Raw genomic sequence first — 20,146 nt, forward strand, 5'->3', positions numbered from 1 at the left:
TTGCAACCGCTATGATAATGTCATTCTTCCTGTGACAGCCGCCGCTGCTATTGACACCTCTGTTGCCACTCTGGTTGCCGTTGCTACTGCGGTTATCGTTGTTGCTGTTGCTACTGCTTCCAGGGAGCCAGATAGTGGGACGATCTGGTTGAGCTGTGAACAAGTTGACTGCACTAGACAGTTGAGTGGACTGCACAACAACATCATCATGGTCATCACAGGTGATAACTTCAGAAGCAACTTTGACCAGAGCTGCCACACACACAGTGTCGCTGGCCAATGGTTAGCGTTTTCAGAAAAGTATCAGCCTGACATATCCTGACAACCTTAAGTGGTTGGCTGCTCGTTCTTTTATCAGTCGCTGGTTTGAGGAGGGCACCGCGGAGGCTGTTTTGTCGAAAGCAACAATCAGACAACATCGATTGAATCAGTAAGAAAAGAGATTATGAATTGTATTTTAGTACAGGTATAAAAGAGTATTCATTGTTGATCTTCAACTCATACACGTTGTAGTGGTCCCCTTTATTTTTCAACATTGTCCCGATACAGGTGCCGAACACAGATTCATTTTCGGGAGAATTGATGAGATTATTTAATTTAAATTAATTTACATAAATAGAATCTTGTTTCTTGAATTGAAATTGTGGGGGGAAAGTTCGAACTAGAAGCAAATTTCCCCTTATTACACATACACACAAACAACCACTACACACACACGTACATACACATACATACAACAGAAAGAAAGAGAGGTGTCATTGCAATGCTCCACAACAACAACAACAACAACATCCCAGTGTAAATTGAACAATCTGCCTACACCTTTAATTCCTCAATTTCTTTGTAACAGAGTATAAATATACAAACAATATAACTTATTATTATGAGCAGCAGTTCAGCAACATCATCAATGAAAAAGAAGAATAGTAAACAACATTCAGAGCATAGTAGTAGTAGTAGTAAAGGAAACAAACATCGTAACAACAACAACAGTCATGATTATATATTCACTGATGTCGATGTAGACGAGAACTCTGTTGATTTGATGCAGACTACACCAACACTGCCCATTGTCAAGAGCTCTGATCAACTTCAAGTGTTGCCATCAGGTGATCTAACTGTTCCTGTCACTTCATCCACCAATTCAACTACTACAACAACATCTGGTGCCACCACACAACCTGATGTCGCTGATGAAGAAGATGATGATCATGATAGACCATCAATAACAGTGACAACTCCTTCTGGAAAGGGAGAATCCACAACATCAACAACCACCACTACTACAGGCGATGACAATCAGCACAAGGATGACTTGTCAAAGAACCAATCAAATATGCTCAGCAATGAAACAGAGGAGGTCATTGTCAGCCCTGTACAGACAGAGCGAAACCCATTCAACTTGGAGAATAGGGAGTCCCATCAGTTGTACACCACAAAGATATTGGAGCGACAAAAGTCTCTAGAGAATGTACCACCAACCTACTCTCCAGACAAACAACTCTATACAAAGAGTAAGTGATCATTGATCTAGATCAAGAGAGAGATACTAACATCCCACACTTTAGGACATGCATTCATCAAGAAGATTGTAAACAAAGTGTACTATACCTTAAAGTCAGCGGCCTCAGAGGATCTGCTGTCATCCCAGAAGAATCAGATACTCAAAGAGTTGTTTAGGAATGTCACAGCTGAGTTGGATGACTCTGTACTAGGTAATCATCATCGCTACATCCATATATGTCAAGTCTGATACACACACACAGATACTAACAATCTGATTTGAATAGAGTACCTACAGAACAGATCATCTGGAAAGACTGGAAGTAATCAGAAGGAACTCCCATTCTCACCACTTCATCTATCAGATGCTGATCATCATCCGTCAAACATGCCTGGATCACCACTGCCTCAAATGTCACTTGTGAATGAATTCTCCAACTCACCAATCAATGATGTCAAGCTGGCACAGATGCACAACATTGATCACCTGACACACTCTTATCCAATCCTTGACGACAAGGACAAACCAGTCAAGTACTATTATCAACTCATCAGTCAATACTTTTACAATGTTCCAGGCGAAGTGGAGAGGTTCAGACCATTGCTACACTGTCTTTGGAACAACCATTGGTGCATCCTAACATTTTCATCATTGTTCTATCTATGGGTATGTTGTAGTAGTAACATTTTGGAGCAACGACGTGATATACTAATCAACAATATACTACAGCTGATGGAGTATAGACTATCATTGATACCTCAAGTCAATGTATTCATAAAGTCAACCAACAAACTGTTCTGGCATGACTTGGACTTTAACACTCAAAAGTTCAAGGACATCTACTTCACATTGAAGCAGAAGCTATTGGACAACAGCATTTGGATTGGATTGAATGAGACAACAGACAGCAATGACCAAGGTCTGATGATTAGGAACAGACGACTCTGGATCGATTTCTATCACATTATCACAGTGTTCTATTTCCATTACGAGGATAACGTCGACAAGAGTGACTTGGATGCCTTTAGACAACAGATGGACGTACAGTACAAAAAGAACATTGCAAACAGATTCGACATTGCTCACGATGGCAGTGGCAACAACATCAGCAGCAGTAGCAGCAGTAGCAAAGGTGACGACCAAAATCAATTATCAATCGATGATATCTTTGTAAGAGGTATACTCAGACAACTCTGTTTGATTAAGACTGAGGATGTTTTAATCAAGTATATAGAGTGTTGTACATTATTTAAAGGTATGTAGTTTTGAACACATTGATGGATGTGTTGTATCACTCAAACTTCTTCCACTAACAACTCACAATCAACAATCATCAGACTGGAACTTGAATGCTGTATCCAAGATCAAACTACAGTCATGTTTGTATTCATTTTCAAAGCCAGGCTCACCATTGCACCTACCAAGAGGTGTAAGGGTGGCATCACGTCAAACATTGGACACATTGTTCCCTGAGGGCAAGGTATCTCGTTACACAGTCAATTTGTTCTTTAGGCTTCTACACCCATATTATTCAACCAGTTCCATTGTTCACTGGGTTGTGGAGACTGCCAAACAATACTTTCCTTCATTCCTTTTGAAGTAGTACTAGTAGCGATCAATAATAAATAGTAATATTTAAAATAACAGGGGTTCTTATTATTATTGCCGGTAAAGATATTGAGATACTAGATCACACAATAACTCTCCATGTTTCAATCAAAATCACCAAAGTGATTATACACTCTGGTAGTCACCTGATCATCAATGATTTCCAATCGAAGTAACCGTCTTGCAACGAAAAGTATTGCATATACTATTATTGTGATCGCACACACACACACACACATACACAAACACACTCATTCTCACAAACCACTTGATGAGTGGATAATGGGGAATACTCCCACATGTCATATGACATGACGTCGATACTCAGTATCATCATAGTACCACCCCCACTACTCAACACAAATGACTGACAGTCACTCGCTGTTTCGGATCTCAAACGACATGTCTTACAGGGAAATCCTTTTGTAACATTACTGGTTGTAGACTAGATTACTCTGGATGTGGATATCGGGGTATGGAACATTAATAATTGGTGACACTCTTTGCTTTGCCGAATATCATATTCAGAAGTTAATGGGTATTTGCCAATTCTATCAACTTGTTTACCATATTAATATGATGATACAATTTGATCCTATCGCCTACAATTCATTCACTATATAAGGACTGATTAATCATTCTTTTGTTCATCATTATCAATTACATTTATTCAATTATCAACGTAATATTACTACCAATCAATCCTAATCAATCTAAAATGTTGTACAGTAAGTACCACCATTGATCATTTTCACAGTGGGTATACATGGTCACTAATAATATCAATCAATCTGTGATTACAGAGTCTCTTGCCAAGTTGAACGTCGGAAGCCAGGTCACCAAGAATAACCAAACCATCCAAATGAATGGTGCCACGGGAGTTGGTCAGTCTGCCAATGAAACTGCTCTCTTGGACATTTGCATTCCCTATCTGAATGTTCTCAACCTCATTGTGATCACCAACCTCAGCATTCACATCTAAGAACACTATTGATCACATTCAAGTCCATCCTACCTGATTCTCCTCGTAACAATACTATCTCAATCACCTAAGCAATTACATCATACATTCCAACCTACCTAATAAATTCAAAGTGGAAAGGTTCATGATCGGTCCCTCCCTATTGATCATCACAAACTTCAAAATTGAATCGTCATTCTACCGTTACTGACAATCATACAATGACAACAACAGCACAACACCAACAATCACAAGCAAGCATTGTGGATGATGACTCGAATGCATTGACAGACTATGAAGCTGCATTATATGATCGAGGCATTAGAGTATGGGGTGTGGATGCCCAGAACAGACTGCGTCGCTCAAGAGTACTGGTGGTTGGCTTGGGCGGCTTGAACTCTGAACTAGTAAAGAACATCGCTTTGGCAGGTGTTGGTCAGATCAACATCATTGATCATCACATCGTTACCCAACATGACATTGGTCTGTTCATCACATCACAGTGCGTTGGTCAAACTGTAAGTGTTGTTGATTGTTCGCTCAGACCTACCTACATACATACTCACACACGATACCCATTACAACAGAGAGCAGAGGCATCATTAGCAGGTATTGCAGAACTCAATCCTCTCATTCATGTTAGAGCTGATACATTGTCACTGGATGCCATCGATAACGAATATGTTAAAGGCTTTACATTGGTCTGCGTTGATACATTGGACTCTGCACTACAGCTACGTCTCAATGTTCTATGTAGGATGAACAACATTCCCTTCATTCTCACTCATTCATTTGGAATGCAAGCTTACTTCTTCTCTGATCTCGGTCAGAAATTCCAATATTCAATCAAGTATGTTATTATGATACATTATAGGATGTTGGAGATCATTCACTGATAGAGCCTCTATATTACTACCAAAATAATAGGAAGAAGGTCAAGGTACCAATAGCCACGAACAATGGAAACAACAATGGCAACAACAGCAGCAGCAGCAGCAATGGACAACATAGTACAACTGCAGGTGAAACTGAAGAAAGAGAAGAGGTAGTTGAACAAGTGGCATCATTCGCAAGTCTCAATGATTCACTATCAATGCAATGGAATCAATTACCAAACAGAGTGTCGACTCTCTACTTTGCTTTGGCTTGTATGTGTCACAATCAAACCTAAACTCCAATGATGTTTTCTACTGACATCCAGACCTCTCTTTAGTACTCTATCAATTCCAACAGTCACACAACAGACTTCCAGTGGCAACGTCAGAGAGTGACATCAAGGAGCTGCTTAAGATGCTGGAGGATAACAACAAGAGATACAATATCACGCCAGTCAACAAGAATGCAGACATTGTCACGAGTGCAATGAGCCACTTGCACACTGAGATTGCACCTGTGTGTGCCATTGTTGGAGGAATCGTTGGTCAAGAGATAGTCAAGGTCATTTGTCGAGACAATGAGGTTCTAAACAACTTCTTCTTCTACGATGCCCTGAAGGGATCAGGACTTGTTGAGCCTGTAAACATCCGATCCAAATAAACCAAACTTAGGTTAGTGCCAGACGAACCTGATTCCAAAGAAGGTGTAGATGTGGGGGTGACTCCCGTTCCAAAACCCAAGTTGTCATGAGGACACCTTGTCTGACCCTTCATTCAATCTTCATAACACAACATACATACATATATAAGAAAGATACAGAAATGTTTAGATCATTACTTTCTGTGAGATGGAGACCTCCTCCTACTCCTTCTCTTATTCGTTCATATAGTAGGTGCACCTCAGCTTCAACTACCACAACCACCACAACCTCAAGCTCCAGCACAGAGACACCGACGACACCTACAATATCACCAGAGTCACTACTAGCACAGATACGAGCAATGAACAACACACCGAGCGATAGGATACTGACAGATACATTCGGAAGAAATCATACATACCTGAGGATATCATTGACTGAGCGATGCAACCTCAGATGCCAATATTGCATGCCTGAAGAAGGTGTGCCCCTTCAGCCATCACATATGATATTGAGCAACGATGAGATAGTACGTCTCTCTAGACTGTTTGTTCAGTCTGGTGTCAACAAGATAAGATTCACTGGTGGTGAACCTTTAGTAAGTGTTGTCAATCAATGAATCAGACTGATCATGATGGTGACTAACACTGTTTGGAAATAATAGGTTCGAAAGGATGTAGAGGCATTAATAGAGGAGATTGGCAAGTTGAAGGGATTAAAGACCATAGCAATGACAACCAATGGTATATTGTTGAATAGGAAGATTGATAGACTACATAAAGCTGGATTGAACCTTTTGAACATCAGTCTGGACACGTTGGACACGAACAAATTCACCATCATCACACGACGACTGGGCTGGGAGCGAGTGATGGAGTCAATAGAGAAGGCACTGGCCCTGAATCTAAATCCTGTCAAGATCAACTGTGTTGTCATGAAGGGTATCAATGACTATGAGGTATGATCATTCATCTTGGTCATGTCACAAGATCTTGTCAACTGACACATCGCTCCAATCAATCAATCAGATATGCGACTTTGTAGAGATGACTAGGAACAAACCGATCGAGGTTAGATTCATAGAGTATATGCCATTCGATGGCAATCGCTGGAGTGATCAAAAGTTTGTCTCTTACAAGGAGATGCTTCAGTTGATCAAGAATAAGTTTGGCACGATAGACAAGGTCGAGGAGGACCATCCCAACAACACATCAAAGACATATCAGGTACCTGGCTTCATGGGCAAAGTTGGATTCATCACTTCGATGAGTGAGCACTTTTGTAACTCTTGTAATAGACTACGAATCACTGCAGATGGCAATTTAAAGGTATGTTTAAATACTACCATCCATATGGATGTCAATCATCATTACATGATGACCAAGGTTCTAAATTCTTTCACCTACTCTCTTTTAGGTCTGCTTATTTGGGAATGCAGAGGTATCACTTAGAGACTTGATGCGCATTGGTGCCACCGATGAGGACTTGCTCAAGGTTATWAAACTCTGCCGTGCTAAAGAAGAAAGCATCTCATGCAGGTATGTATGAGATTGCCAAGAGTCAGAATAGGCCAATGATATTAATAGGAGGATAATGATGAATAACCATGCTCATGGCAATAAACTCGCCTTGCTGGTTTATTTATTATTATTATTATTATTCAAGGTTTGGTGCTCTGGTCAATTATTTCAATGTTGCTACATCGTGCTCCAGTCCAGCTCACCAGGGTCAATCATATCAAGAGAACATTGACCAACAATGATCAAAGGATCGTCACACAAAGATGGTGGACCACAACAGTCAACAAGACATCAACTAATATGATCAATGGTCTTGTTACAACTGCAGCTGCTGTCACATTCAATCAACATCAATGGCAGTCATCAAGATACTTCTCGACCACCAAGAAGGGAACTGAAGATCTATTTACTCATATTGATCCAGCCAGGAACATGCCAACAATGGTTGATGTCTCCAACAAGACGATCACCAAGAGGACAGCCACTGCCAGTGCTACCATCATCTTTCCAGAGAGTGTTTTGAGACAACTGACAGGACAGTCGTCATCAGAGGACATACAACAGGCAAAGGAGTTGGTGTCAAAGAAGGGACCAGTGTTTACCACGGCCATCGTGGCAGGTACAATGGCAGTGAAGAACACATCCAATCTAATACCATTCTGTCATCCACTGCCCATTGAGAATTGCAAGATTGTCATTGGCATTGTATCCAGCACACAGGTCAAGGTTGAGTGTACTGTGAGTGTGATGCACAAGACTGGTGTGGAGATGGAGGCATTGACAGGATGTAGCGTCGCCAGTCTCACTATATATGACATGTGCAAAGCGTTATCTCACGACATCATTATCAATGACATCAAACTACTCTCAAAGAAGGGTGGAAAGAGTGACTTTGAACTTGAATAAACAGTGTACGTGCGCTTTGCGCAACACGACCACCCAAGTTTGGAACAGGTTGTCAAGCAAACAACACACCAAAAAACACTTCCCACACCGACACCTACTCCTCGCTCTCCGTGTTAACAAACAGCCCATCATCACGAAAAACACATCACATTTATTTGAACCGGGCTGTGAAAGAGAGAAGGAAAGGTGATCACTGTTTCCCCTGTTATTGAGAAAGGTCATTGCTCTTTGCAGTTCCTCATCTATCTGTTCTATTACTATTACCTCTACACTACTACATGTTATAATTATATTTAACTCTTTGTTACAAGAGACAGAAAGAACGCGAGCTTCATTCACGATGCAAAACACTCTGGCTGATATAGGTTGGTTATTATCATCAAACCTGCAGTAACATTGATGTTGATCATATTTAGCTAACATCTTTCCAAAATAATAATTATAATAATAATAGTACCACTTGTACTGTTCCTCTTGTACGTGTTGGTACTTGTAACAGGAATCCTATCAGGTATAACAGAGCTTGTCAAGCATAGAGCATCGTTCAACTCGATCAAACTGTTCTTCTATGCACTCTACATCCTCAATGGACTATGTCGAGCTTTGATACTGGCATGGGGCATGAGCGAACAGTTGACAGGAGGTGAGTTCTATGCCAACTTCCCTGCCCTCTTATATATATCATATGCTGGTCTACTGGCATTACAAATGTTGGTATCATATACTACTCCTCAGTCACATCTCGACAACATAATACCTAACAATCAACATGTTGACAACAACAACAATAGGATACAGTTCTCACCTTCAGAAGGCTACACTCTACTTAATAGACAGAAGCAAAGGAATTGGTTTATGGTGAGATCTGGCACCAATTTATTGATTGGATGCAACTTGATCATGTACTTTACAGCATTCCTATTGTTTGGACTGGCAGAGCGAGAGATTGGTGACTCTACATCTATTGGCCACTTTACCTCTAGTGACTCAATGCCCTATGCCGAGAGTGTCATCTACTCTGTGCTCGACTACTTCTTTATTACAATCGACCTCATCCTATTCCTTTCACACGCTCTTGTCGCCTACAAGACATTTAGAACATTCAGAGAAATCTATGGTGTACAAGTAAGTCGAGTCCACCTGTCTACACCTAGGTTATCATATCATCCACTGACAATAACATTCTCTCACAAACATAGATTAACATTGCACATGCATCACTAATCCTGTTAATATTATGCAGGGCAATAATATTATTCCTAAGTCCAAACTCATCCAACAGCTCGTTGTCAATATCAACAGGCACCGATCAGTTTATAGTTTATACGTTGGTGTACTATATAATTGGAGAGATCATACCAGCCTTCTTGATAATCTATATCGAGTTCATATTACCATATCATAGTGCAGACAGTTATATAGACCTTGGAACAGTCGACGGTATGTCCTGATATCACTTGACACATCTAGTTCGTAATATCTAACAATCTATCAATCTATACACAGACCAAGAGTTGACGATACAGTTTGAACATGGTGAGATCATTGGACGAGGTGGAAGTGGAGCACAGATCAAACGATGTACGATGCGAAATGGAAAGGGTGGCGATCCAAGGATATGTGTCGTCAAGACGATTGATGAACACGAGTGCAACAGCATCGACTATATACATCTACAGGATGAGATACGTATCTATGAGTATATTCAAAAGAAGTCCAAGGGCACTGAGAATATACTCAACTACATATTGGCGTCCAAGTCCAAGTCTGAGCTGCGACTCTACCTAGAGTACATGCCACACACACTGGAGAACTATCTGGTGGCTCGTTCCAACTGTGGCGACAAGCCTAATCTACAAAAGTACTTCCTCAACATACACTTCTATGCAAGCAGCTTCCAGATGACTCCTCAACAGCCATACTTCTTTGAGAAGGATGCTGTGCTCACATGTCTTTTATCCATTGCTCAAGGTCTACATTTCCTACATTCAAATAATATCATTCATAATGACCTAAAGGTAAGTAGTTGGTTGACGACCCATACCACTGTTGATATTAACCAATCAACAATAGCCAAACAATGTATTTGTAGTATTAGAGTATGACACAGAGATCAAACAGTGTAAGATAGGTGACTTTGACAATAGTATACTGTTGAGAGGCAAAGGTGACATTATCAATGCCATTGACAGAGTGGATGATTACACTCCTTATTTCAAACACGATAGTATGTTGAACGATACAAAGACACAACCAACCAACCAACCAACCAATTATTAACATATACATCCCTCTAACTACTTTAGTCTTGCAATTTGGAATGATAATCTACTACCTGTTGACATTGAACCTATTGCCAAAGTGCATGGGCTACCATTCGTATCACGCACCAGCCCTACCGAAACTGGACCATCTGACAGACATCAAGTGGCTACCTATTGTGGACCTGTATCAACGATGTGTCAATGTTGATCGCTCCCAACGACCCAACACCCAAGAGATACTTAAGTTGTTGGAGTTGGAGAGAGAATACTCTGAACATCCCTTCTAAATAAATCATCATTTATTCCCTCGCACACAAACAACGATTTCGAAACGATCACGATTCGTTGTCATTGTCATCATTGAACTTACTCGTCTCTTGTACGAATAAGAAGTAGCGATAACAACATCAACGATGATGATGTTAAGAGTTGCGAGAAGGGCAGCTATTGGTGTCTCATCATCATCATCATCTGCAACTGCCTACTCTATCAGCAGCAGCAGCAGTGGACACCTTACAACAACAAAGATCAGTAATAGAACAGTTGGTTTGAATGTTGTAACATCATCCAGTTTGTTTACACGACCATCTATGCCCTACAGACGTTGTCTCTATTACTCAACGACAGATTCTAATCAACATGTAGGTGTCATCATCAAACTCCTACATCACTCTCATACAGACAATTATAACTTATCACTCAACATATTCTAGAAGAAGTACTACTCTCTATCACAGTTTCCATACCCATCAGGTAGTCTTCATATGGGTCATGTTAGAGTGTACACTATGAGTGACTGTGTGGCTAGACTCAAGCGTATGCAGGGCTATCAGGTGCTACATCCTATGGGCTGGGACGCTTTTGGACTGCCTGCAGAGAACGCTGCCATTGGAAAGGCTGTGTCGCCATCGGCTTGGACAAACTCCAACATCGACGAGATGCGCAATCAGTTTCAAAAGTTGAACCTACAGTTTGACTGGGATAGAGAGCTGTCAACATGCTCACCAGACTACTATCGTTGGACCCAGGAGATATTCCTGCGTCTTTACCAGGCTGGACTGGCCTATCGCAAGCACTCTGCCGTCAACTGGGATCCAATCGATCAGACTGTACTGGCCAATGAGCAGGTGGATGCTCAAGGACGATCGTGGCGCTCGAATGCAATCGTTGAGCGCAGAGAGATGAAGCAGTGGTACTTCAGGATCACAGACTATGCCGATCGTCTTCATGATGATCTAGAGAAGTTGCCCGGATGGCCCACTGAAGTCAAGGCAATGCAGAAAGAGTGGATAGGTAGATCTATTGGAGCATTGGTCACATTCCACTATGGGGATACACAGTTGGTGGCGTTCACTACACGTCCAGAGACATTGTTTGGTGTCACCTTTGTCTCTGTTCACTATAAGCATCCAGTGTTGGAGAGTATTCTCAATGGCAATGATGTGAACCTGGCCACAAAGCAGAAGCTCAGAGATACCATTCAAAAGATCAAACAGTTACTCGAGTCACCACTAGCAAACACCATCGATGCCCCTCCACAGCTGATCGCCCTCAACACCAAGGTCAAGATCACATCACCAACCGGAGCCATTGTCAATTTGGTTGTCTCTTCTCAGGTGTTGCCTGATTATGGAACAGGTGTCGTAATGGGAGTGCCAGGCCACAATGCAGTTGATCATCAGACGGCAAAGCTTTTGAATCTCCCAATCAAGCATGTATTGTCAAGGCCAGTGGACCAAACAGAGGTTGCGGATCTCTATGACAATCCAGATTCAACGCTAATCAACAGTGGACCATTCGACTCACTTAACATTGGTGAGGCAGTTGACAAGATGACAAAGGAAGGTATCATCGTACCCTCCAAGTCATATAGGATCAGAGATTGGCTCCTATCGCGACAGAGATACTGGGGTACGCCAATACCAATCATTCACTGTCCATCTTGTGATGAGGTTCCAGTCCCTCTCGACCAACTACCAGTTGTATTGCCCATCAATGTTGATTTCACAGGTAAAGGAAATCTGTTGAACAGTTTGGAGGATTGGAAGAATACTAAATGTCCAAAGTATGTAATGATCAGTGTTTGATGGTTTGAAAGATATAATACTAACTCTTAATATTACAGGTGTGGAGGCCCAGCACATAGAGAGACTGACACAATGGACACGTTTGTGGACTCTTCATGGTACTATTTGAGATTCTTGGACAACACGAACAAACAAGAGTAGGTCATTTTTCTGTTTGATAGTCTATTATCCAAGTTGGCTAACCTTAGTATCTCTCTGATCCAACAGGATATTCAAAAAGGCCATTGCTGACAAGATAATGCCCATTGATGTCTATGTTGGAGGAATTGAGCACGCAATCCTCCATTTGCTTTACTCTCGATTCATCACCAAGTTCCTGAAGGACCAAGGAATGTTGGACCATGATGAACCATTCAAGGTGCTATTGATCCAAGTATGTGTTGTAAATGATTTGATGAGAATGTTTGGTCAAGCACTAACCAATAGTATCTTTAGGGAATTGTCAAATCACCAACATACAGAGACTCGATAACGGGCAAACCACTTTGGCCCAAGGATGTTGACTTTGACACTAAACCAATCATCAACAAACTCACTGGAAACCCAGTGAACACAACCCTTGAGAAGATGTCCAAATCAAAGTTGAATGGCATTGATCCAAATGTATGTACATAATGTTTGAGTTCTATCGATGACAGAAACCATATTAACTAGTTGGGACAAACCACCAGGATATGATCAACAAATATGGATCCGACACATTGAAGCTATACGTTTTGTTCAAGGCACCACCAGAGAACTCATTGGAGGTATGTTAATGTTCAGCCCTTTCTCTCATTACCATTCACTAACATTAAACCAGTGGGACACTGAAGGAATAGAGGGCTGCAAGAAGTGGCTGATGAGAGTCAAATCACTGGTACAAACATATAATACCGATTATAAGAACAAGTCTATTGACCTCAAACTATCAAATGGCGATGATACAAAGCTATGGAATCCAAAGATGAATTCTCTACGCTACGAAACACACTATACCATCAGCAAAGTCACCGAGTCCATTGAACGATACACCTTCAACACTGCAATATCATTCCTGATGACTCTATCAAACACTATCGGCAAGGTTAACCCAGACAACAGGAACAGTTTAGAGTATTTGGAAGCGCTGAGGGCCCTCGTCATCTTGTTGGCACCATTTGCACCAAACTCATCACAATCATTTTGGCAAGAGTTGATGGAAGGACCTCGTTACAATGGTCAATCATGTGGATCGTCTGACATTGATCAGGTGAACAAACAGGCATGGCCAATTGCATCCCCCACTTGTCTTGGTCTACAACAAAAGACATTGGTCATCCAGTTCAATGGCAAAGTGAAGGCGGTCATTGACGTTTCAGTTGAGGACAAACAATCGATAGAGCTATTGGCTAAGCAACACATGAAGGATAAGCTGACGGGCTTCACCATTGGCAAGACCTTCTTCTCCCCAACCAAAGCTGGTTACTCTATCAACTTTGTAATAACAAAGAACAACTATTAGACCGTCAAAACTAGTTACAGGTTGTACTTTGATTTATTACACACATATATTGGTTGGATTGTTGTTTAGATATCAGTGAGATTGGATGGCTTTGGAAGGAGATAAGGCGTGGCAACGCTGCTGATGCTGCTGCTGCTACTGATTGACTTCCTTCTAAGGTCCCTAGATCTTGGTCCAAAATCAGCGGTGAGTGTAGTAATCTCACCCATTGAGAACCAGTAGAAGCTGTAGGGTTCGAATTCCACTGCTACCTTGCCCTCCATGTCGATCATGTACTGGTGATCAGTCAAGATGTCCACAAGGTAGTGAGACTGTCGGTCGGTTTGAATAGGGGGATGGAGCGTGGATCTCTTGTTGGCACCAGAAGTAGGTGCCACACTGTGCCTTCTACCATAGGTAACGAATCCCTCTCGAAGGTAGAGAAATGCCTTTTGTGGCTGGTCAGAGAGATTGTGAACACAGAGCATCTTGTCAATACCACATATCCTCAAGAAGGCAAATATGTGGCTATTGTTTGTCTGGACGTATGTAAAGGTACCATGTCCAAAGGCTAAATGTTTCCTACGACGATTGATCATTGTACGTATCTTACAGTTGGAAAGTGTGAGCAATGTAGAATGAATGATTCCAAATTAGTACATTACATACAATGTTGTACAGTGAACTTGGATCACGCTGGGCATCATTGACGTTCACTCTTTGATATCCATAGATTGGGTCGTCAAGCACCTTGGAGTAACAATAGTTCTTGGACTCTGAGAAGCCACCATTGGGTGGAGTGTCATTCCATTGCATTGGTGTTCGAACTCCATGACGATCTTCCAACCAGATGTTGTCTCCCATACATATCTCATCACCATAGTAGATGATAGGTGATCCTGGCAGAGTAAACAAGAGGGAGTAGGCCAACTCAATTTTCCTTTGGTCGTTACCAAGCTTGAAATAGATTGGTTTCAATTGATTAGGATTGTATCTACCATATATAACTTGAAATTGTACTTACCAACGGTGCAAGTCTCCTTCTTATACCAAGGTTAATCTTCATTCTTGGTTCTGGGGCATAGAAAGACCACATCTCCTTTCTCTCATCCAGAGTCACCATTTCTAATGTCAAAGTTAGTAACTACCATTAATCATTCATTGAAAGCCAACATTAACTTACCCAAAGTGAGTTCATCATGGTTCCTCAAAAAGGTGACCCATTGACAGGTGGCTGGTATCTCTGGAGTTTGGTCCATGATCTCTTTGAGGCAACTTCCTTCACCTCGTTTGATTGCCATGAATATCCTAGGCATAACCGGGAAATGAAATCCCATGTGGAACTCATCACCAACACCTTCACCAAAGTACTTCCTGACTTCGTTTGGCATTTGACATGCCTCCGCCAACATTATTCTTCCTGGGTAGTTATCATCGACAAACTTCCTCATTGTCTTGAGGAAGATGTGAGTCTCTGGGAGGTTCTCACATGATGTTCCGTCACGCTCAAAGAGGTAGGGAACTGCATCAACTCTGAATCCATCAATACCAATGTCCAACCAAAACTTCATGATGTTGAGCATCTCTTCTTGAACCTTGGGATTGTCAAAGTTCAAGTCTGGCTGTTCTTTAAAGAATCTGTGCCAATAGTATTGACCTGCCACTTCGTCATATGTCTTTGGGTAATCATTAATAAAGGTAATTTCTAATTCCGCGAAAAATGGATAAACATACCCAATTAGAAGGTTCGACATCGAGAAAGATGATTCTAGCCTCTTTGTAGAGAATAGGATCATCGGTCCACACAAAGTAGTCTCTGTAGGGTGAGTTTCTGTCCTTTCTTGCTGCTTGGAACCACTTATGTTGTTCAGAACAGTGGTTTGGAATAAAGTCGGCGATGATCTTCATGTTCCTCTCGTGAACAGCATTGACTAGGATCTTAAAGTCATTCAGTGTTCCATAGTCTGGATGTATATCACAGTAGTCTGCGACATCATATCCATCATCCTACAATTCCAATATAAGTTAGTGATACAACAAACGTAACAAAGAATAGAATCTACAACATATACCTTTAAGGGTGAAGGATATATTGGAAGTAACCAAATACAATCGACACCTAACGAATGTAGATAATCGAGTTTGGAAGTGATTCCAGAGATACCACCGTTACCAGTGCCTTCTACATCACTAAAGGCACGAACGTAGACTTCGTAGAATATGGCCTCCTTGTACCAGAGATTGTTCGACACCGAGTACTCTGACTGATCGTGCTCAGAGTAGTCGATCAGTTCATCAATGGATGACGGCAAGTCAATTGGTTGAGCATAAGGAGATCCAGAAAAACTGGAGTTCAAAATTGATTCTCCTGCTGTATTGTCTGTCATAATGTTTATATTCTTATTATAAATATATATCTTTTAATATAATTAATATATGTTCCTATTATAACAATAATATTTAGAGCAGAGGATAATGTGTGTGTGATTGACATTCAATAATATAAATTGGTTGGTGTTGTTGAACATCCACAAAAATAATAAACGAATAAACAAGCTTATTTATAATAATGGGGGTTGCAATCTTAACCAAAAAAGGAACAAAACCTTGAAAGCGCCAAAAGTATGAGTTATTGTTTGAATTGGTTATTATCTGATCAAATGCTAACATATACACAACAAAGAAAGGATAAAGAGGCACGACTCTACTTGGAGAAGAAGACAAAGGCATTAGAGTGGATTAAGGATTGCTTCGATCGCTCTGACCATCCTCTGACTGTCCAGCAACAGCACACTGATGACCTCATTGACTTGGTGTTTGATGGCACTGTACTCTGCAGACTGATCAACCTGTACTATCCAAACTCAATCAACAAGATCTTCACTCCAAAGGTATCTATCATTTTCATCACACAATGATGAATATTATCATTATTGACATGTACATATCATTCAGAGCAATCAACAATTTTACCAGAGAATAGAGAACATCAACCAATTCATAAAGGAATGCCACCACCTTCGTGTTCCTGTCATCTTTCAACCACTGGATCTCTTTGAGACCAAGAACCCTGCCAGAGTCGTCAACACAATTTATTGTTTGATACAGGTCAGTAGTTCATTGCATCATCAACTATCTATCTCATACTCACTCACTGTTGGACGACCAAATAGATACTGGATGATGGATTGGCAAATAGACGCATGAAGAGGAGGAAGGAGTTCACCATTGAGGAGTTGGCCAGAGCACATATAGAGTTGGAAGTGGAGAATGATTCCACCGGTATACAACTGTCGGAACACTTGGCTGAGAGTCTGCCAGAGAATATTGAATCAATGCCCACCATACAACTACAGGTGTCGTCATCCAACAGCTATGAAAGCAAAACACTGTCCATACAGGACTCGTATCATACAAGGACCACCGTCATCAACACTCCCAAACTCATGCGAACATCAATAACACCATCAACATACTCAACACCTGCTATTAACAACAACAATCATGTCGATAGTCTGCTGTCTAGTCCATTAACTCCCAACTCAACAGAACATGAAGAGATGGCAACCACCACTGCCATCAAGACAGCAGTTATCTCCACATCACCAATCAGCAGGAAATCAACTACACCCTATACCTATTCGCCTTCAATGCAGGCTGCTGACAGAGGCAACAATTATCAATGGTCAACAGACACAAAGGGATGGAATGCTACAACAACAACAACAACAAAGAGGCTTCAACCATCGACATTTAAGATAAACGACATTGCAATGGATGGTGATATCATCTACCATAACAACAACAGTGGCGACAACAACAAAAGTAATCATACACAACTACACAGGTACAATATAGACCAACCGACCAATGGTAGGACATGGCAATCCATAATAGTCTCTCTATTGTTCATTTCTGGAATCGTCACGTGGATGTTCCTTTTTGTTGACAACCATGACACTCTTGCATCTCCGATAGGTGTATAATAGAGAGAAGATTGGTGCCATATTCGCAGCAGCAGCGGTGTGTACAATTGACAAGTATTACTGTAGTAACAATAAAGACTGCTAGCTTAATCACTACACAATAACCTTGACCTCTACTTCCTATCCTCTACCAAGATAACATGATAGCTATTGTTGTTGATGTATGTATAGCGGTTAGTTGTGAATTTCATCAGAGGAATGATGACATGACTTTAAAGCAACCTACCCAAACTGTGTCCTGATTGGTTCGCATACGACTCCTATCGGCATACTAAAGGCTTTCTCAGAGAATGATCCTCTTTAGTAGGTTTGAATGTTAGTCTCTAATCAAAGCTATTCAATCAACATCCCAACAAGATAAAGGATCTACATACGCAAGATCACCTCTTTGCTTCCATCCTAAACTGCCTCCTTGTCTCGCCTTGTCCTCGCTAAACTGCATTGCAACATCAGCGAATGACTTGCCCTCCTGTGTGATAAGGTTGTAGGCCTCCAGTGCCTTTGATTGCTTCTCACATAGAATGTGTCTGACCTTGATTTGTACACAAGGTTTGAGCTCTCCGCCCTTGTCTCCTCCCTTCTTTCCCTTGCCACTCATTATCTGTTTGGTTTATCTGTTTGAAATTGTATAGTCGCAGAGTCAAATGAATAATTTCATTCATCAAAGTGTCAACAACAGAGATAATAGATAATTGTAATAAATATATTTGTTATTATTATTATAAGATTATATCAGTCAGTCACTCTTCCAGTGGATACCTCAATGGTCATTGTCTTTTGGATGGGTGGTGAGCTAATCATTATTGGTGATGTTGCCATGGACGATGGCGTAGTATTACTGGATGACAGTATAAGTGACTCGGAGGATACTGATTTGTTTGCCTTTGTCAACTTCATAGGTGTAGTCGATATTGATGTTGTTGATGTTGTTGTCGTTGTTGTGGATGTTGATGTCATTGTTCTAGGTGATGAACTACTGCTGCCAGTATCTGCTCCTCCACAGAAATTGGGCTTTGGTAGAGGTGATGGTGGACGAGGTATTGATTTGGTCATCTTGTGTACATCATGATATGGAGATGCCTGACTGGTTGGACGCCATTGGTTTCTGGCGGGTGGTGGTGTCTTTGTTCGTGACCATCCATTAGAGGCAAAGGTTGGCCTTAGATAGCTTGGGATGTTGGCATAGTCTTGTTCGGCCATTATAATGTTGCCCGACAAGACAGCATCGAAAGCCTTCTTATGTATCGCAATGCTGTTACGTGGTTTCCTGTTTGATGAGGCTGACGCTGGTCTCCTTGGGAGATCATGAGTATCTTCCTCGTTGTCCTGTGTGTGTTGTATTAGTACTTGAGTATGACAGTGACAAGAAGGAGCAAACTAAAAAACATACATTAGATGTTAGACACTCATTAATACTAGAGGCAGTGACCTTGACTGTATCAATAAGCCGTACAAGGTTGTCGTAGTCTTGATTCTGGAGGTTTGTGTGCTTGAGCAGATCGCTAAATAGTAGTACATATCGAGGTGTTTGTTGAATGGGCAGAATGAGGTAGCTTGGCAGGTAACCAAATGATTCGATCAATGAGGAGAAGTCTTCATTGTCCACCAGTGAAGAGTAGATCTTGAATGCGTTGTTGTAGTTCTTGACATATGGTAGGTAGGTTGTGAATTGTGGAATCTGTTTGCCGATGAGTTACGTGTCGGGAGTCAATGTCTAGTCTGACCATATAGTATATGTATACATACAAACTCCATATATATTGAACCGATCAAACAAGGTGGGGGCTTATCAAACATTGACACTAGCTTAATGTGCAACTGTAGAATGTCCTCGATGTTTGCAAACAGTTGATTGACCTTGTCCACTGTGATTATCTTGCGATAGTAATGCTTAAGCAGTGGTTTCTTGAGCTGTTCAATGAGGAGACTGAGTTTCTTGATGTATGTGTTTTCAAAGTTGATAATCTCTCTGATGATGTACTTTCGATACTTGATCTTCCTGACTGTGTGATGTTTGTGATAGTGAGTCTGTCAGTAAGTAATGGGTGGATAGCCAAGTCCAGCTAACCAGTGTTCATTTGCTTACAAAACTCTGTATGACTTCTCCTGACTAGCCATCCTCTTACAACTCTCTGTATTGTCACTGCAGCTACAACTTGTGATCCTGTATATGGATCCTTCATTCCCATCTAGATTAAAAGATCTATATATATGTATGTATATAAAGTGTAAATGTTAGACAGAGTGATTGTTTTTGTTTGATTCCAATCACACTCACTTGACTGTATCAGTCGCCTCAATCATTTTATTTGAATAATTCAATTTTCAACTG

At 41.1% G+C, this 20,146-nt stretch overlaps 9 protein-coding genes across 9 annotated transcripts; 6 read left to right on the forward strand and 3 right to left on the reverse strand.

Annotated features, from left to right (window-relative positions):
- Nucleotides 1-883: 883 nt before the first annotated feature.
- Nucleotides 884-3,107, forward strand: SAMD00019534_117320 (hypothetical protein; the record flags this gene model as incomplete). Its single annotated transcript, XM_012893141.1, has 5 exons — nt 884-1,514; nt 1,569-1,715; nt 1,791-2,170; nt 2,234-2,759; nt 2,842-3,107. 5 exons carry the CDS (start codon nt 884-886, stop codon nt 3,105-3,107), a joined length of 1,950 nt encoding a protein of 649 aa, XP_012748595.1.
- Nucleotides 3,108-3,830: 723 nt separating this feature from the next.
- SAMD00019534_117330 (hypothetical protein) lies at nt 3,831-4,094 on the forward strand (the record flags this gene model as incomplete). The annotated part of the gene is made up of 2 exons (XM_012893142.1): nt 3,831-3,840; nt 3,916-4,094. 2 exons carry the CDS (start codon nt 3,831-3,833, stop codon nt 4,092-4,094), a joined length of 189 nt encoding a protein of 62 aa, XP_012748596.1.
- Nucleotides 4,095-4,288: 194 nt separating this feature from the next.
- SAMD00019534_117340 (hypothetical protein) lies at nt 4,289-5,603 on the forward strand (the record flags this gene model as incomplete). Its single annotated transcript, XM_012893143.1, has 3 exons — nt 4,289-4,591; nt 4,661-4,903; nt 5,286-5,603. Coding segments are annotated over 3 exons (864 nt in total), but the record flags the coding sequence as incomplete, so codon positions are not given.
- Nucleotides 5,604-8,355: 2,752 nt separating this feature from the next.
- Nucleotides 8,356-10,566, forward strand: SAMD00019534_117350 (hypothetical protein; the record flags this gene model as incomplete). Its single annotated transcript, XM_012893144.1, has 6 exons — nt 8,356-8,380; nt 8,470-9,140; nt 9,215-9,455; nt 9,522-10,033; nt 10,089-10,242; nt 10,322-10,566. 6 exons carry the CDS (start codon nt 8,356-8,358, stop codon nt 10,564-10,566), a joined length of 1,848 nt encoding a protein of 615 aa, XP_012748598.1.
- Nucleotides 10,567-10,698: 132 nt separating this feature from the next.
- SAMD00019534_117360 (hypothetical protein) lies at nt 10,699-13,849 on the forward strand (the record flags this gene model as incomplete). Its single annotated transcript, XM_012893145.1, has 7 exons — nt 10,699-10,920; nt 10,993-12,344; nt 12,405-12,503; nt 12,574-12,739; nt 12,802-12,969; nt 13,038-13,115; nt 13,169-13,849. The coding sequence occupies 7 exons, from the start codon at nt 10,699-10,701 to the stop codon at nt 13,847-13,849; spliced, it is 2,766 nt and encodes a 921-aa protein (XP_012748599.1).
- Nucleotides 13,850-13,914: 65 nt separating this feature from the next.
- Nucleotides 13,915-16,215, reverse strand: SAMD00019534_117370 (hypothetical protein; the record flags this gene model as incomplete). Its single annotated transcript, XM_012893146.1, has 6 exons — nt 13,915-14,436; nt 14,498-14,785; nt 14,853-14,953; nt 15,012-15,504; nt 15,563-15,835; nt 15,901-16,215. The coding sequence occupies 6 exons, from the start codon at nt 16,213-16,215 to the stop codon at nt 13,915-13,917; spliced, it is 1,992 nt and encodes a 663-aa protein (XP_012748600.1).
- A 273-nt stretch (nt 16,216-16,488) lies between these two features.
- SAMD00019534_117380 (hypothetical protein) lies at nt 16,489-17,814 on the forward strand (the record flags this gene model as incomplete). Its single annotated transcript, XM_012893147.1, has 4 exons — nt 16,489-16,719; nt 16,784-16,936; nt 17,002-17,653; nt 17,726-17,814. The coding sequence occupies 4 exons, from the start codon at nt 16,489-16,491 to the stop codon at nt 17,812-17,814; spliced, it is 1,125 nt and encodes a 374-aa protein (XP_012748601.1).
- Nucleotides 17,815-17,927: 113 nt separating this feature from the next.
- On the reverse strand, nt 17,928-18,412 carry SAMD00019534_117390 (hypothetical protein; the record flags this gene model as incomplete). Its single annotated transcript, XM_012893148.1, has 3 exons — nt 17,928-17,961; nt 18,041-18,112; nt 18,189-18,412. 3 exons carry the CDS (start codon nt 18,410-18,412, stop codon nt 17,928-17,930), a joined length of 330 nt encoding a protein of 109 aa, XP_012748602.1.
- Nucleotides 18,413-18,546: 134 nt separating this feature from the next.
- On the reverse strand, nt 18,547-20,003 carry SAMD00019534_117400 (hypothetical protein; the record flags this gene model as incomplete). The annotated part of the gene is made up of 4 exons (XM_012893149.1): nt 18,547-19,140; nt 19,205-19,492; nt 19,561-19,817; nt 19,901-20,003. 4 exons carry the CDS (start codon nt 20,001-20,003, stop codon nt 18,547-18,549), a joined length of 1,242 nt encoding a protein of 413 aa, XP_012748603.1.
- Nucleotides 20,004-20,146: the final 143 nt, after the last annotated feature.

Source organism: Acytostelium subglobosum (assembly GCF_000787575.1).
Source record: "Acytostelium subglobosum LB1 DNA, scaffold: scaffold34, whole genome shotgun sequence".
NCBI lineage: Eukaryota > Evosea > Eumycetozoa > Acytosteliales > Acytosteliaceae > Acytostelium > Acytostelium subglobosum.